Raw genomic sequence first — 16711 nt, forward strand, 5'->3', positions numbered from 1 at the left:
GCAGCATTTTAAACGAAGTCCAATTTACATTTAAGGATTACCTATGGGTGAATGATGAACAGTCAAGTGCCCACTATTAATTTAAGAAAAGCATATAGGATTTTCTACAGAACTCACCATTGGCATAATTTTCTGATAGCAAAATTAATAAAAAGATGGGATGGGATTCCTAGAATCCCTTATAATTGCGTGAAGCGTTTCAGCGGTTGGTGGTTATGTGATTGTAAGAGTTTGAATGTTTGTAAGTTATGATGTGTATGAAGTAAAGATAATTAAGTATGTTTTCGTTGCATTATTAACGCTTATTTAATTTGTATTCTTAATGCTATGTTGCGGGTTGCATCGATCCGCTGCCGCTACGCATCAAATATATGTTGCGGGTTGCAACAACGCGTTTCCGCTAAGAAGCAAGATGCACGTAGAGCAGGGATGAGACAATATTAGCTCCCAATCACGGTAGAAGAGCTCGACCTGATCACGAGCGCATAGAGCATCCACTACATAGCGTACACATCAGGGATGTACATGCACATCCAGCGAATAAAGGCAGCAATTATTACAATAACTTCCGTTACTAAATTTCTGGCTATGTAATAGGGCTAATTATTCAGTTATTTAATATACATGTACATATATAAACAAATCGCAAAGGAAAGGGATTTTAAGAAGAAAAAGAGAAATTGGAAAAGTTAATCGATTGTAAACCATTTTCTTGTTAAAAACAATTATTTATTATGTAAATACTTCACTTCATTGGTTAGGAGATACTAATAAGGTCTACCTGCTCGACATGTGTGATCTCTAAGTACTTTTGAGTATTTATTGAAAAAAATAATAATGACAATATTGATTGAAATAGAGTATATTGATTGCGTGATTGTGAAAATGTAGTCCTTATTCTCCAGTCGATATTATGTATAATGAGTTTTCTTAGAGTGATTTGTGAGAAGCACGTAACACGAAAAAACAAATTGATTAAAGTATGCTATTGAAGAGCCATAGTAATTTTTGGGGTCAATCATTTAAGGGGATATGTATGATTTTTAAAACTTCCACAATTTTCGGCCAAAATTTGTGAAATTTAAATTATATAAACAGATCTACAATAATTATTTTATCTGTACACAATTTGGTGTCATTAAGTCTAATAGTTTTGAAATTATATTTTTTTCTATATATTTTATATTGACATCACTAAAAAGACTCCTTGCGTCAAAGTTTTCAAAATTTTAGTTCATATTTGCTCAAAGTCTTGAAAATAGTCATGGGAATAAAAATTAATTAACTTTGGAGGTCAGTCTAAATAGAGAGACACAATAAATCTTTAAACTGTATGAATTTATCATTACAGCATATTTAATCTAAGTGCAATATGAATATTCCCCGAAGAAACTTAACATTAATATTTTATACAAATGCTAGTTAAATTTTATTTATCAACATAATTGATCTTTGTGAGAAGTTTCAGACCAATACGACAATAACTGTTGTGCAAGGAGCTTTTCATTCAGTAAACTGCTTAAAATTTTAAAGTCGAGAAAACAGCATAAAAAAACAAAAACAAAAAAATGTCTCAACTGACGCACCGCATGTAAGGCCATAGACCTATATGATTATATGGTTAAGTCATTTAAAACAGTCTCAAATATAATTACGATTATAAAAACAAATAAAAAAAAAACGCGGATTTTCTTAATTTTTTAGCATTTTTCTTGTCTGAAATTAATTTCTCTCTTCTCCAGAATAATGTCTATATCTGTGTTGTGTTGTGTTTCGTACTGACGTTTGACATTTTTATACAAATAACATAGTATACCTATATTTTTTACTTATCATACACTGTACTTCACCGCCGTGTTCATTATATAAAAACTGAACCTTCTACTTATCATTAAAATCCGTATTGTAATCTCGCTTGCGATCTGTCATGGTCTGCAACGTTGTATGTGCTGTACACCCTTGTGCCTCAGATAGAAAAGCTCCGCGCTTATGGAGAGAGCTTAAAAAAGCTCGCGCTCTGAATTATTAGTAGGTTATCGCATTCCTGACGTAGAGTATTACAGAAATGGAAACTGACATTTTTCCCCGAATAGATGCTCAATTAAACGTTCCCCGTTAAAAAATCCATAAGTTAGTAGTAGCCTAATACATGTGCAAAAACCTAGAGAATTCATTTGGTAAAAGTTTTACACTTTGCACATATCCTGTCCGCATTTTCTTTGTCCACTGCGTATCTTACAGGATTCTTTAGAAATTTAACTCTGGAGTTGCACAACCTGTAGTTTATCCTGCATTTTTATTGAACAATCATGTTACACGTTCAGTGAAGAATCCTTTTATGCGCATAAGAAACAATCACTTTATGCGTTTATTGAACAATCACTTTATGCGTTTATTGAACTATTGCTTTGGGCGCTTATTGAACAATCATGTTACACGTTTAATGAAGAATCATTTTATGCGCGTACGAAACAATCACTTTATGCGTTTATTAAATAATCAATTTATACGTTTATTGAACTATCGCTTCAGACGTTTATTGAACAATCATGTTACACGTTTAGTGAAGTATCCTTTTATGCGCATAAGAAACAATCACTTTATGTGTTTATTAAACAATCACTTTATGCGTTTATTGAACTATCGCTTTTGGGCGTTTATTGAACAATCATGTTACACGTTTAGTGAAGAATCCTTTTATGCGCATAAGAAACAATCACTTTATGCGTTTATTGAACTATCGCTTTAGACGTTTATTGAACAATCATGTTACACGTTTAGTGAAGAATCCTTTTATGCGCATAAGAAACAATCACTTTATACGCATAAGAAACAATCACTTTATACGTTTATTGAACAATCAGTTCAGAGAACTTTGCTTCAAGTTGGTTACGAAGGCCTATTTCGTATCTACAAGTAATAGAAATTAGTATCTTACATTTAGTCAAAATTATTTTCAGTTTTGCATCACAAGAATTGAGATCATTGGCCTAAATGTCACAACAGCGATAAGTCTTATAATCAGGAAAACATGTAACGACAAACATTACTCAAGAGATGACCCCCACTTTGCGCAGGGGATCTCTGTATCTTATCGCCTTATGCAGTAAATGCGTTGTGATAGATGGGAGCGCAACTCAGATCTGCATGAAACAGGAAATTGGACGCTGTGACGAAGTAGTGTTGCAGGTCACCCTGTGTTGTTCCAGCTCAACGATGAAAAGAGGATTGGTTTTGACAGTTTGACACCTAAAGGTAAAAGAAGGGTCCAGTAAAAAGAGAGAGACAAGTAAACTGAAAAGAAAGATACAAAAGAGGGAGAGCAATCGGACAAAGAAAGTAAATGAGAGAGAGAGAGAAGAAAGGTGACGAAAGAAAGAAAGAAAGAAAGAAAGAAAGAAAGAAAGAAAGAAAGAAAGGAAGACAGTGAAGTATACTACAGCCTTCCATTTCTATAGTTTCATGACTGATGTCATTATAGAATGTTGAAAATTACTTTGAAGCAAAATATATAGCAACTTGTACGTCTGAGGTTGGCAGTGCGGTATGGGAATGCACAAAGACTATTCCTTTCGTTGAAGATTGCATCCTGGCTCTCTCTCTCTCTCTCTCTCTCTCTCTCGTTCGCCAGTCATTGTTGCTACATTTTTTGTAAGTTAAATAAATAATGATTAGAGTGCAGCTTTGATGCAAAAATGATTTGAATCCCTTCTATGGCCGAGATAGCTATTTATTGACTGTATGTATTGGTTTACGGCATTATTGTAATACGAGTTGTAGGACAGTGGTCCTCTAAGACATTTATTGTGGCTCTTGAACTATTACTATTCTCTTTCACATTTTTTTTTAAATTTCTGCAATAATGTGAAATTGGAGATAACTTTGGTTACCATGCATCATTATCGACAGTGAAGGACTTCAACAACGACGCGTATTTGTTTTCTTAATAAAAAGAAAAAGAAAAGAAACAGTAGTGTCATGTCTCATGTGCTTATAGGCTTATGTCTTAATATAATATTGGGTTATAAACATTTTTTTTTAATCTTAACAGCCATTACATTAGTGTGCATTCAAATTTTGATAACAAGTATCCAAAACATTCACAATCAAGGATAGAAAAACTGAAAATAGGTATTAAAAATGTCCGTGATATCTGAACACAAAGTAATGTATTCCAATGTAAAGTACATAAAAATGAATTGATAAAAGCATCGTACCACATAGCAGAAATGAAGCCATTTAGAAATGCGGAGATTGTTAAAGAGTGCTGTATGTGACATTTTACTTTCTAAATTTCCAAGTTCTAAACAGAGTACAGGTGAAATAAAACGACAATTAACCTGGACGTATTTATATGATTTTGCAGAAGAGTAGCATAGTCGGCCCTTCATCTTTAAATACCAGTAATATGTGTGTTAGTTCCGTTACTTTATAATAATAATAATAATAATAATAATAATAATAATAATAATAATAATAATCATCATCATCATCATCATCATCTGTGGTGTGGGGGTCTGCACGCTGGTCTCTTATGCAGAGGGCCCGGGTTCGATTCTCGGTTGGGTTGAATTTCCTATTTGAGGTTTTTTCAGGGTTTTTCCTCAACTGTAAGGCAAATGCCAGGAAATTCGGGCCACAACATCCCTGAATATCACCGGCCTCATTCATCACCGAAATCATATTCATAACAAATCAGTAATACTCGTACATATACAGTCGCCATCTAGTTCACAACAAAAGAACCAGTACTCAACAATAGTACACAGGCCTTCGGATTTCACCTAAAAGATTAACTCGCGATATGACCAAAGATGTTAAAGCGAGTATAAATAACAGCGAGAAAAAAAAATAATAACAATAATAATTAACAGATTAAATAATTAAAAATTAGCGTATTTTGTTAAGCTTCAATATTGTGAAATGCATTGTGGCTCTCGGGAAATTACTATTTCTCACTTTTGGCTCTCCTCTAATTTCTAGTGATATCACTGATGTAGAACACACAAGCTTTTAGCATCTTTTGGCGTTTCTGTCCTGATACTGTTCTGGTCTGTTTTGCTTCTCCCCCCCCTTTATGTCGTAGCTATTAGGTTACGACCATTTTCGATTTTCCCCTTCAAAATTCTCTAAAATTCCTTCAGTGGAACGGCGAAACCCGAAGTGAGACAAGTGGCCAACAGGCTTGGAGCTGACATGTTCAAATTTTTCTCAGTCCTGAACCCCCTTGCAAGGACACGTTTTCGATTACCTTTTAAATGTTATTCATTTATTCCATATGTAGAACATCACAAACAGCTAAAAAAACTTTCAACAAGCAGAATGAACTATCAGACTTCTGAGGAATGTCACTATTACGAGAATTCACGTTTAGCTGTCGAGCGTATACTGTAGGCTGGTGTCTAATCCTAAAGCCATTTTTACCATTTTACATATCATTTTCTCTTACGAAACAGGACTCAAATGTCGAAGAGTCGGCACGACGCCGAGCCTTCAAATAAGACAGCACAAAATATTACACTGATAACGATTAATCACCAATGCTCTATATTTTAGGAAGGATCCGAAGCTGCTACTGTAGCAGTCGTGCATATCCAAGCTGCGCCTCTTTTATAGAACACAAGGGTAAGAAATTAGTTTATACAGACAAATTTAAACACGTCGGAAATTACAGCAGAAACGAACGTGTTTGTATTTATGCACGATTGATTCAGAGTAGGTGGCAATGAAAGACAGCCTGTCAGAATACAAGAGCTATTGTTCTCTGCTGTGATGTGAGGGATGCGATGTTTACGGGTAGTGCAGAACATGTAAGCAATATTCTAAAAATTCTTTATATTTATATCATCCTTCAAACATGGCTTCATAGATACATTATTATATGTATACTGTTGAAACGTATAGCAAATGAAGGTACGTTTCGAAGACTGTTCTGAAACGACGAGACATCTTATTGCAGTTACATTTCCTTATCAATCATTGGTCAACATCAGACATATTTTTAGGTACGTATGCAAAAAATAAGTCTTCTTCATTTCTCTCTTTCCAACGCTTTCAGGAATGTTTGTCCAAACATTTTCGTCCAATACAACATTTCGTTCAAATTTCTATGACCAACACATTTAAGTCCAGTGGAATAAGTCCATAGCATTTTCGTCCAAGAGTAAATTTGTCCAGAAATCTTTTAATCCACAAAAATTTAGCCAAGTATACATATTGTCCAATCGTGATTGATTTTGGATATTCAGATACAAGAAGCACATTTTAAACAGATGTCAACAACATAATACCAAGTAATAGAAATGAAAAATGCACAGATGTTGCTAGGGAAATGCATACATTAGTTCTATTTTAAATTATCAGATATGGATCCCAAAGTAATTACTTCAAAAAGGAACAAACCACTGCTCACAAAAGACGGCTACTGTTATCAACACCACTCTTATAATATGAATAGAACTAGGATACACTGGCGATGTGAGAATCGGTCAACCTGTAATTAAATTACACAGCAAACCGCAGAACTCCGAAGATGGAAATTAAAGAAGGAAATTACACTTTCTAAGAAATAGTTGCAATGAATGCATGATCTTTGTTCTTTGAAATAACTGAAAATAAATATCATGTTTTATTTCAGTGATTTTTTTTTGTAATAAACACAGCTACGAAAATTTCAAGTAAATAAATTTGGACTTAATCAGTTAAGGACTATTGGCATATATATAGGACGAAATTTCACATAATACTAAAATGACATGGACGAAAGATTTGTGGACAAAATTTGATGCAAGACAAACATATAACTGGACAAACGTAAAATTAGGACCAAATTATGAATGAACGAAAACGTAATGGACTAATATTCTGCTAACCCTTTCCAACTACATGTAGAAACTCGCCTCCCATAGATGGAATTTTATAAAATTAGGAGTTTTTGTAAAAAAAAAAAAAAAAAAAAAAAAAAAAAATCAGAATCTACAGTATCTAAAGGCTACAGGTTTTTTAATTTTTTTTCAAATAGTTTGATCACCCCTCCATGTTACTTTTTACAGCACAAATAATTTGATCTACCTAATACCCTCTTTGTTGTCATCTGTACAGTTATCTCGAGTTTTCCACTAATCTGGTGGTAGAATGTTTGTTGCCTTTAGGCCCTCTGTTCACTCACAAACAATTTGTACTGTATGCAGTAGTGGGTGACTGTGATTGTGACTGAGTAACAAAATTGATCATAATAAAATCGCATCATATCTTGTGGCGTGTTTCTTAATATTCACAATTTCAATCTAATTTTATATGTTCCTTTACTTATGTATTATTTTCAATAATTTTAACCGGAAAATCTAGAAAATGAATATGTTAACAAACTGGTGACAATGAATTTTTACCACCAACCAAACTTTCCATAAAAATGTTCCAACCCAAAACGCTAAATGCTGAAGTCCTATAAAGTCCTTGATTTTTAAAGTGCTACATTTTTTATTTTAAGTTGCTAAAATGTACCCTTTTTTTAGTGATAAGACATCAGCTGACATATTGCTTACTTATAGGCCTACGACTTATTAGGTAAAAATGGCCTCTTTCTATCTCCCTCTAAAATGTTTATGAGCATGTGATACGTTATCAGTGTGAAGTAACTCGAGAGATGTAACAGATCGGAGTTATGTGGCAACTGCTGATAGCAATAATACACAGAAACAAGAAGATTGAAATATGTGCGTAACCTTCTGACGTCAAGCAATGGTTTATACGATCTTATTGGATCCCTTGTGGGCTTACTCTAAATACAAGTCAGAAATAGGGTACAGCAGGACCGTAATCTAGTGTGTCGAGGTTGGATATTCCGAAGGTTATATTTACTCAGAGTCTTTAAGAAGCATTTCTCATCTATTATCTACGATCCGGCAGTGTAACTGGACATATGTCAGAAGAGTCTTCGTCTTTTACTCCTCAGTCACCCTTAGCTACTTTGCTTTAGCTACTTTGCTTCACCCCCGTAAAGCGATACTTGTTTAGGGAATGTATACATTAGTATTCATTGTAACATTATTTTCAATAGAGGTTTCACTCATGACCAGCAATATTTAATGTAACAATGTTACTGTTAATATGTTAACACAACATGCAAATAAATTAGTTATTCGTAAAACAGAAGAAATTAAGTTAAACTAAACAAATGGAGGTAAAAATAAATAAAAATGAAGCAACGTCAAACAAAATCTTCTATACTAATAATAAATCTGTAACCAACATTTTTCTGGTAATTTTCGCTTTTCCAAAAATAATTCTCCCTACATGTAAAAATCAAGTGGATTCAGGTCCTTAAAACATGCAGATTACAAACCTCACAGTGAATCCTCCACGACCAATTTACTCGTATTAGAAAATCGGTTACCCAACAAGTTCCTAGCAAGTCGATTAGAATAACTGTGGGAGATATGCATAAATTGCATGCAGCAAGTTTTTATCCTTGTATCAAGTGGCACCTATTTCAGCCAGTAATTCATTCAAATTTTTTCCTAAAAAATTGCTGAGAATATCCTAGCACAGATGATAGCTCAATTCATTGTAAGGATGGATGAAAACATAAAAAAACTGTAATTTGGAATCAAAGTGATTTCGAGTAGTCTATAATTTTTTACGATCGATTTTCATTCGTTATTTTTTGGCCATTAATTAGGTTTTAACTTATCCCACATGTTTTGAAACTGTCTGCATATCACAAAGTACAAATATACTTTTATAAATTCTTGTCTTTTAACCCTTGTTAAATTTTAAATAGGCCTACCCATTTTAACATAATCTCTCCCATAATATCTGCAGCTATTCTGCTAAAATGGGTCCTGGTAATAAATTTAATTTAACGTTAGCATCTTTAGAACAGATAGTCTGGCTGTCACTTTCCGTTTAAATAAGCCGCCTTTTAAGATGGATAGTTCATTTGATGCAATTTTAACCAATAGTAAACCGTACACAACGTTACCATGGATACAAAAAGAAGCCTGTATACATACATGCTTCCGTCATACAACGTGGCGAGATACGCTAAGGGTGAGAATAAAAGCAATTAAAATTTCTACACACATGGCAGCTGTAGCGGGCCACTATTGTCAGTCTGACGTGTAATTAAACAAATGTTTCTTAGTCGTTAAGAAATAAATAGGATCTTACTGTGTGCGATTGCCCTGGCCAGTGTGGCCCAGATACACGTTTAGCTCGGGCGTAACCTAATTTAGAAAACCCTCTCACACCCACTTCATTCTTGGCAGGGTTTACGTGCTTGAGTGCACGATTAAGAATCAGCGCCACGTGGTACTCATGCAGCCGGTGTTCTGAGTTGACGGGGAGAATAAGACGTAAGTTGATAAAATTGGGTACTATAATTTAATATACCGGTACTACTGTAAGCTTATATAGAATATTGCCGGTATTTATTTCCTGTGATAATTGAGCAACCATATGGAAGAGTAAGTGTACAAAACAATGGTAATCAAAACACGTTCCTATTGATGCAGATTCTGTGAATGTAAAAAAGTCAAATTATAATTACGTATTATGCATAAGAAAAACTACTTCATGACTTATTAATACTCAAATTTGGAATTACTTCAAATAAAAACGTCAATCGAAAATTGTTACCAACATTCGTATTATTTTACTATAAGTTACCACATCAACGCTTCCAGATGCTCGTAAAAATCATTAGTATAAGAAACTGTAACCACAAGCCTTATACTGACAGAAATGTACATCACAATTTTGTACTTACAGCTCCTTTTCTGCGACAGGTATACTGGGGCTACGAAGTAGGAAGATTTGCTTGAAATCTGCCCCAGAGATTTAGAAAACTTGGTTAGCGTGCCCGCCATCTCAGCTTCTCTTTAACCGTGTGCCTTCCTCAATGCTATACGTGCCCAGTACCGTCTACCACACACTATCAGCTGCTTGTAATAAATTCTATGGCGCGCGCGCAGTTGGAAGCAGACACGTAACTACCAACTGCGTCTGTAGCTGCGTTGCATAACTACGATGTATAGTTCGCATATTTTACTTAAAGAAATGACATGTGAAGAGCAGGCTTAAATATATCGACCTTCTAAACGAAAATAACGTAAGTACACTTTGTGGGACCTTGTTCAGATATCATATAATAAACAGTAACATTTGTGGTGGGTATGGTGGCTTTGCCGATCTAGTTAGTCGTCGATACAATCAGTTCATTGGACTGGACCAGAAGACAGAAGAGCGGTGTCCTGTCGGATGCTGGGTGGGTTGTACGTCTTGTGTCAATGCTACCTTATGTCGTGTAAATTTCGAATTGATTGGTGAAGATTGCTGTGATACCAGCTTGCAACATAAATTGGTAATGGTTCTATAATCTTATACTTGGTTTCTATTTGTAATAGTTGTCGTTGATAGTAAAACGGAAGAATACGACTTCGTATTTGTTTTGCCACGCTTAGCGGCGTGTACAAAGATCATAAAGATCATGCTTGAGTTACAAAGGTCAGAACATGTTTATAAAATTGCATCTATAATTTCATTGATTTCCTCGTTGTGTCGCGTAATTTTATGACAGCGAATGCTATGTCAGTAGTTTCAGTATTCACTGAAAATGCTTACCGACAAAGTACAATTTCAAATGCCGGTTACTTTGGTGTTTTTTTCAAGTGATTTGAACTTAGTGTCTTTTGTATTGTTAAAGTCAGTGAAATTTTGCAATCTCGTATGCCTTTTATAGCCTACACACAGCTTTATACTGTGGGCTACATGCAAATTGTCGAAATAAATGACTGTGCCTTTTGAATTTATATTTGCGGGTACGGTGGGTATTTCGTTTTGTTTCTGACAAAAAAAATACTGTGCCTGTTGAATTTATATTTGCGAGTAGGTATTTCGTTTTACTTTTGAATAAAAAATACAAAAAATGAATAACTCGATGACAAATATAGCCTATCAAGGAAATTATTTCTTAAGTTTAATTTGTATGCCCATTGTTACAACATAGACGTACATTTCTAATATGAATAATATTGACAAGACTGTATTAAATTAATTTTTATTGTGGTGTTCATAAGACAAGTAGCCTACCATGTTATTTTTTGCTTATAAAGCATTGTAGATTACAGTATGCCATTTTCTTTTCTTTTTTACTTTCAAGTTTACTGAATGAACTGAATAGACTGCGGATTAAATAAATATAATTCTAGACATTCTTTAGCATAAATGCATATAAATTAGCTGTGCCAACTTTAATTCTGTAGGCCTAAATAATCACTCAAATTTGACTCTAATATAGCTTATATTTGAAATAAAAATGTGTAGGCTAAAAATGTTCGTTCGACGTGAAATGTCTTGCTCAGAATTTTAATACACCGCTCAAAAAAAAAAAAAAAAATCTGATGCACACTCTGCTTGCTATCTATGGTAGTCTGTAAGGTTTTTTTTATTTACCTTCATGTTGTTGAACTCAAGCACACAGCCCTTGAATCCAAGCGGTGATTCTTGCCAACACAGCTACAATTGATATACAGTAGTTAGTAATTTATTGCATGTTGTGTCATTGATGTTAGTTGTTATATTGATAAGAAACGAAGGCAGGTTACAGCAGAAGACATACCAAGACATCTACCACCCGAATAAGTCACTCGCACTGTGACTCCCCTGAGGAGAGGCTCGAAGTGTCTCAGCCATTGGTCTGCAGACTGTGGAAGAGATACTGAGGGCTTAACATTGTTAAACGGCTAAACATTGACCTGGTTCAGGGAAGAAAAGGAAAACAATGCCTGCTGAGGACCAATTTCTTCACCTCCGAGTCCTCCGAATCTGTCCCAATACTGCTAGTGACCTGGGACATTAGTTGGGTTATGTCCCTGGGATGTTTGTAAATTATTTTATCATTGATTCTTATATTGAAATCAGATTTTATTTCAATATTTCCTTTAGTTAGGTAAATACTTTTAATCTATTTTTAATTGGTTCCTATTGTTAATAACAATTCACACCAATGACCAAACAGGAGTTAGACTCTTTTCAGTTTTGAGTTAAAAAAAAACACAGCCTACTTGATATAAATGAAACCAGAAGCTCCACAACTGAATGTTCAACCTAAAATACACAAGCCTAATATACCAATCAGACCAATAGTTAATATTACACATCTGCACCAACATACAGCTAGCTAGCTAAATACTGTACATGGAAGACATCATCAGAAACAACATACAATTCAGCATTCACACTGCAGTCAACAACATAGACCTAGTCAACCACATCAAGGACAAACACATTGTACATCTTGATTACACAACTTTTAACACTATATCACTTCGGAATATAAAGTATATACGGTATGTGCTTTCACGTGTTAATTAACTAGGTTACCTTGTTGACTAGTTCAGCCTGTGGGCTATCATCAGAACTGGGTGGTCTTCGCGCCTTCTGTTTGCGTTTCGTGTGGGGGTGTGTTTGTGTAGTGTAATATGGAGTCAAAAAGTGTGTTTGTTCTGAAATTGAGTTGTGTGTTGAGGATTTGATGCGGGTGTGTTTTTATGTACCTATAAGCCTATATATTACGCTTAATTTCAAAGTCGCTCACTTTTTTCGAAATTGAGCTGTGAATTTTGTCTCTTTTCTCTTCACAAATTTTCATGAACATAGACCAATTTTTTATATACCGGTATGCAGTGAGACAGTCCACAAGTGTGTTCCATCTCACTTTTTGCTGTAATATTAATGACTGTCCACCTTCATTTCTTAATTTAGCATTTGCAAAATGATTGTTGCGAAAGTATTTCACAATTTATTCATATTTGGAGCATTTTTGATAAATCTTGAGATAGAAGGTTCAAAATATGACCAGAACAACTATAGGCTAAGTAATCATATCGTCTTCATAAATCTTAAGAGCATTTCTCACATTTTACATATTACTTGCGTTATCAGTAACAAATCTTCAAACACTGCATCTAAATTCCCTCTCACAACTTTTCACAGAATCAGCAGCAATTTCAGTCATATAGACCTATTCTGAAGTGTGTGGGGTGGCCTGATGTATCAATTGTGTTGTATAAGTTCACGTCACTAGCCTCTGTGGTCACACAAACTATTTGATTAGGCATATAAACTCATACAAACAAATAATTGATTAAATGGCGATCTTACTCGTGTTAATTGCGTAAGCATGTGTGGCTTAGGATGGTGCAAAGAAACACCGAAACAGCTGTAAGCTGCACATGCTTACACAATTAACATGAGTAAGATCACCATGTAATCAATTATTTATATTCAAGTGTTAAAGTAGTGTATGAAAGATTCAACATGGCTCATACAAACAGTTTTTTCACTCATATTTCGAAAACATTCATCTCGTTCACTCCTATAAATATCTTCAAGGAGGAGTCCAGCAACATCACTGCGTGAAGTAGGGCAGTAACCAGGCTGTAAAATTTGTGTTAACTTGATAAATTCTGGATTCTGTATGCATCGAAATGAAGTGTTTGTTGCATAACAAAATTTAGTTACTTGCTTGTCCAGTGTATCTTTCTGTTGAACAGTTGTTTTGGCAAAAAAGGAGCCTTTTGACTTTGAGTAATGTTTTTGCATTGAGTTACATTACCTGACTCCATTTATTCTGCAACTGAAAATCTTCTCATCTTCATTGCTGATGGTCTTTTGCACATTCATTATTGGTAGGTACTAGGAGATGAACTTGGCCTAGTTGGATCATGTATAAGAAAATGACTATTTTACAAATTTCCAATGGGCTATCCACTATATGCATACCTACTCTGCTTTTATCACTTCTAAATTATTGTAATAAGGCAGATAAGAACACACTACTGAAAAAAAAATTACAGTACCGTATTGTAGTCCAATATTAAATAATATTTTAATATCCTACTTAATACTGATGAAGAGAGCAAATACCTATCTGTTACAATTTACTAAAGATTATTTTTTATAATATTTATTATTTAAATAATAATCTTTAAGTAAATTCTTCTAGCAACAGTGCATATTTCTGTACAGATTACTGTGCATATTACAGTGGAATCCCAGCCACCAAGTCACTCAACTGAGTGCACTCCTTGTATAATGGCAGTTGACTTAATAAAAAATGTCAACATACATGCCCAACTTGGAGGCAGGCCACAAAGGGAAAAACACTGGAGGAGGGGAGTTCGATCCGGTGCTGTGGAGTGGACTTCGGCGTACCTGAATGGTGAGAGCGCTTGGTACATAGAACCAAGGACCTGGGTTCTATCCCCGGCGCCAGAGCGAATTTTTCTCCTCTATTGTTAGTTGTTCCTGAATCTTCTTGCATTTCAGAAGATGGGATTTCATTCTTGCTACTAGTTAAACCTTGCATTTCTAAACCACATATTTTACATTTTGCTTCGGAACCTATGCCACTGTTTGTTGAAAGTTTTATAAAATCTCATACAGGATCATTTTTCCTCCCTACATTAGACATTGTAGCAAAGAAAATTTAAACTACAGATTTAAGCACAGCAAACATGAGATAATTTTGCAGGTTCAGTTACAAGATCAAACTGCCAGCAGTTAGTGGGTTATCTGTAACTGACAATGTCTCAACAATAGTCTGAAATATATTAAAAAATTTAAAAGTTCCAATGGCATAACATTGACCTCATAGAATAAATCTTTACCAGTATATGTTTGAAATACATATGTAGAAACTAAAAAATGATTTAAATCAAAGATTAAAAATATCAGTTGATTAAAATCACTTTGATTTAAATCAATCTACCCTGCTTGTAAGTAAACAGACAGTTCACAACAAAATGTGAGAGGGTCAGCTCAGACCCCACAAACCTGTTAAAGTGCCGAAGTTGAAGCCTCAACATTGGCAGCTTTGACATTGGACCCCAATATTGTTCTCAGTGGAATAGAGTTTCATGTTGTCTGGGGCAGATGTTTGTGTTAATGTGTGGTGATGTCGAGGAGAACGAAATCTGCCTCCCAATTTGCCGGAGACTATTTCTTATGGCAAAGGATCAGTGATGGTTTGGGGAAGAATTTTCTTAAATAAAAAGACTAACCTCATGATCATCCATGGGCACTTAACAGTCAAGCGCCCATATCCTTAGCCATTGCACATGATATCAGGCCAGATTTCATGTTAATGCATAATGAAGCCACTGTGCACACTCCTCCAATCACTGGCCGCATCCTCAAAGATGCTCGAATCCAGGTCATGAATTGGTCCCCACATTGCATCGAACATCTTTGGGACCTAATTGGCAGGCATATCCACAACCAACCAAATCAACTCCACATGCTGCAGGAGTTGTAAAAATGGAGAGCTATCTCCCAGAATACCCATCTGCAGACTTATTGGAAACATGTTATGGCGTGATGCAGCTGTCGTTTATGCCAGAGATGGCAACACAAGTTACTGAAAAGCAATCTGCAACATTTTCTTTGTTCTCTATTTTAATTACGGGTGCTATTACATTTTTATTTTTGCCACTGTTGTTCGTTTGAGACAAACAATAAAGAGTTTACTTGCATTTCTTGGTTTTTATGTAATGGAATGAAGACATTTCACTTGTGAAATCAGCTATCAGGAATAAAAGCACAGAAAAATGATGGAGGATAACAAAAGTTAGATAAGCTTTTCTTTCTTTCCTTTTTTATTTCATTTTTTTTTTTGCCAGTATGTTGAGTAATCATGATCAGGATAAAACTTGCATTAATTTTTTTCGAAATTTTCTGTGAAAATCTGGGGGCAACTGTAAGCATCTGTTGTTGTTTACGGTATGTTGCAATAGATTCTTCAGAATTCACTAAACTGAAATGTCACACTCCAATCACTCCCCCAAAAGTAGGTGTCGTTCTTTCCGGTGATAGTAAAGGTAAATACAACCATTGAAAATCTGATCTTGAACACAAGCTGTCACAGCTTCCTCCTTATAAAAGTAGGTAGTCTTATTTTTCTTATTTAAAAAATAAATACTGTTTATTTTTTCATTGGAGGTATGTAATTAACATTAGGCCTATGTAATTTCTGCTCCACAGCACCATAGACTTGAAAGTGTACGTGCTGCTAATTTTTTTATTTGGCTATTGAATGACACTATATCGACTACTGGTTTATTTAACGTCAGTGGAATTGATGATAGTGAGATGTATTTGGCAAGATGAGGCAGAGGATTCTTCATAGATTATCTGAAATTTGCCTTACAGTTGGAAAAACCTCGGAAAAAACCCAACCATGTAATCAGCCCAAGCGAGAATTGAACCCATGCCCTAGTACAACTCTTAATCAGCAGGCAAACATGCTACTATCTGAGCTATGCCAGTGGCTTGCTGCTAATTATATCGAGGGAAAATAGCCCATTTTTATTATTTCGGTCCATAGTAAAATACTAATTTTTATATAATTTTTATTATATTTTTGGCCCAGGGCAAATACTCGTCTTTTATTCACATATTTATAGTATTTTTTTTGATCCTGGGAAAATACTTCTCTTTAATGTGGAAAAGACCTAACGATCGCCTCGGACAGTAAGCCTACACTGTAACCTATATGTTGAAAGTCACACGGTGAAAATGAATGAAGTTTTACGTTAGAATGTGCTTAAGGGGAATTTTAATTGCTGACGTGACTGTAATAGGGAACTTGTAATACAAATAAATTTTCTTCTGTTGAGAAATTGTTTAAGATTGATTACATCACTGTTAT

General features: G+C 34.8%; 2 protein-coding genes across 4 annotated transcripts in view; one reads left to right on the forward strand and one right to left on the reverse strand.

The window, feature by feature from the left end:
• LOC138704994 (isocitrate dehydrogenase [NADP] cytoplasmic-like) overlaps positions 1-9959 on the reverse strand; it is a 216327-nt gene extending 206368 nt beyond the window's left edge. The window contains exon 1 of the mRNA XM_069833511.1: positions 9770-9959. Coding sequence (XP_069689612.1) covers positions 9770-9869 — 100 coding nt within the window. The 5' untranslated portion in view covers positions 9870-9959. The remainder of the gene's footprint in view (positions 1-9769) is intronic.
• A 16-nt stretch (positions 9960-9975) lies between these two features.
• Positions 9976-16711, forward strand: part of LOC138704991 (NAD(P) transhydrogenase, mitochondrial-like) — a 157149-nt gene continuing 150413 nt past the window's right edge. Inside the window, exon 1 of one of the 3 annotated variants that reach the window (XM_069833507.1) lies at positions 9976-10111. The gene's annotated coding sequence lies outside the window, so the exon portion shown is untranslated. Of the gene's footprint in view, positions 10112-10158; positions 10364-16711 lie in introns of those variants that run through there. The other 2 variants (XM_069833508.1, XM_069833506.1) reach the window with 2 other exon arrangements.

The sequence above is a fragment of the Periplaneta americana genome, chromosome 8, assembly GCF_040183065.1.
Source record: "Periplaneta americana isolate PAMFEO1 chromosome 8, P.americana_PAMFEO1_priV1, whole genome shotgun sequence".
In the NCBI taxonomy this organism is placed as follows: Eukaryota; Metazoa; Arthropoda; class Insecta; order Blattodea; family Blattidae; genus Periplaneta; species Periplaneta americana.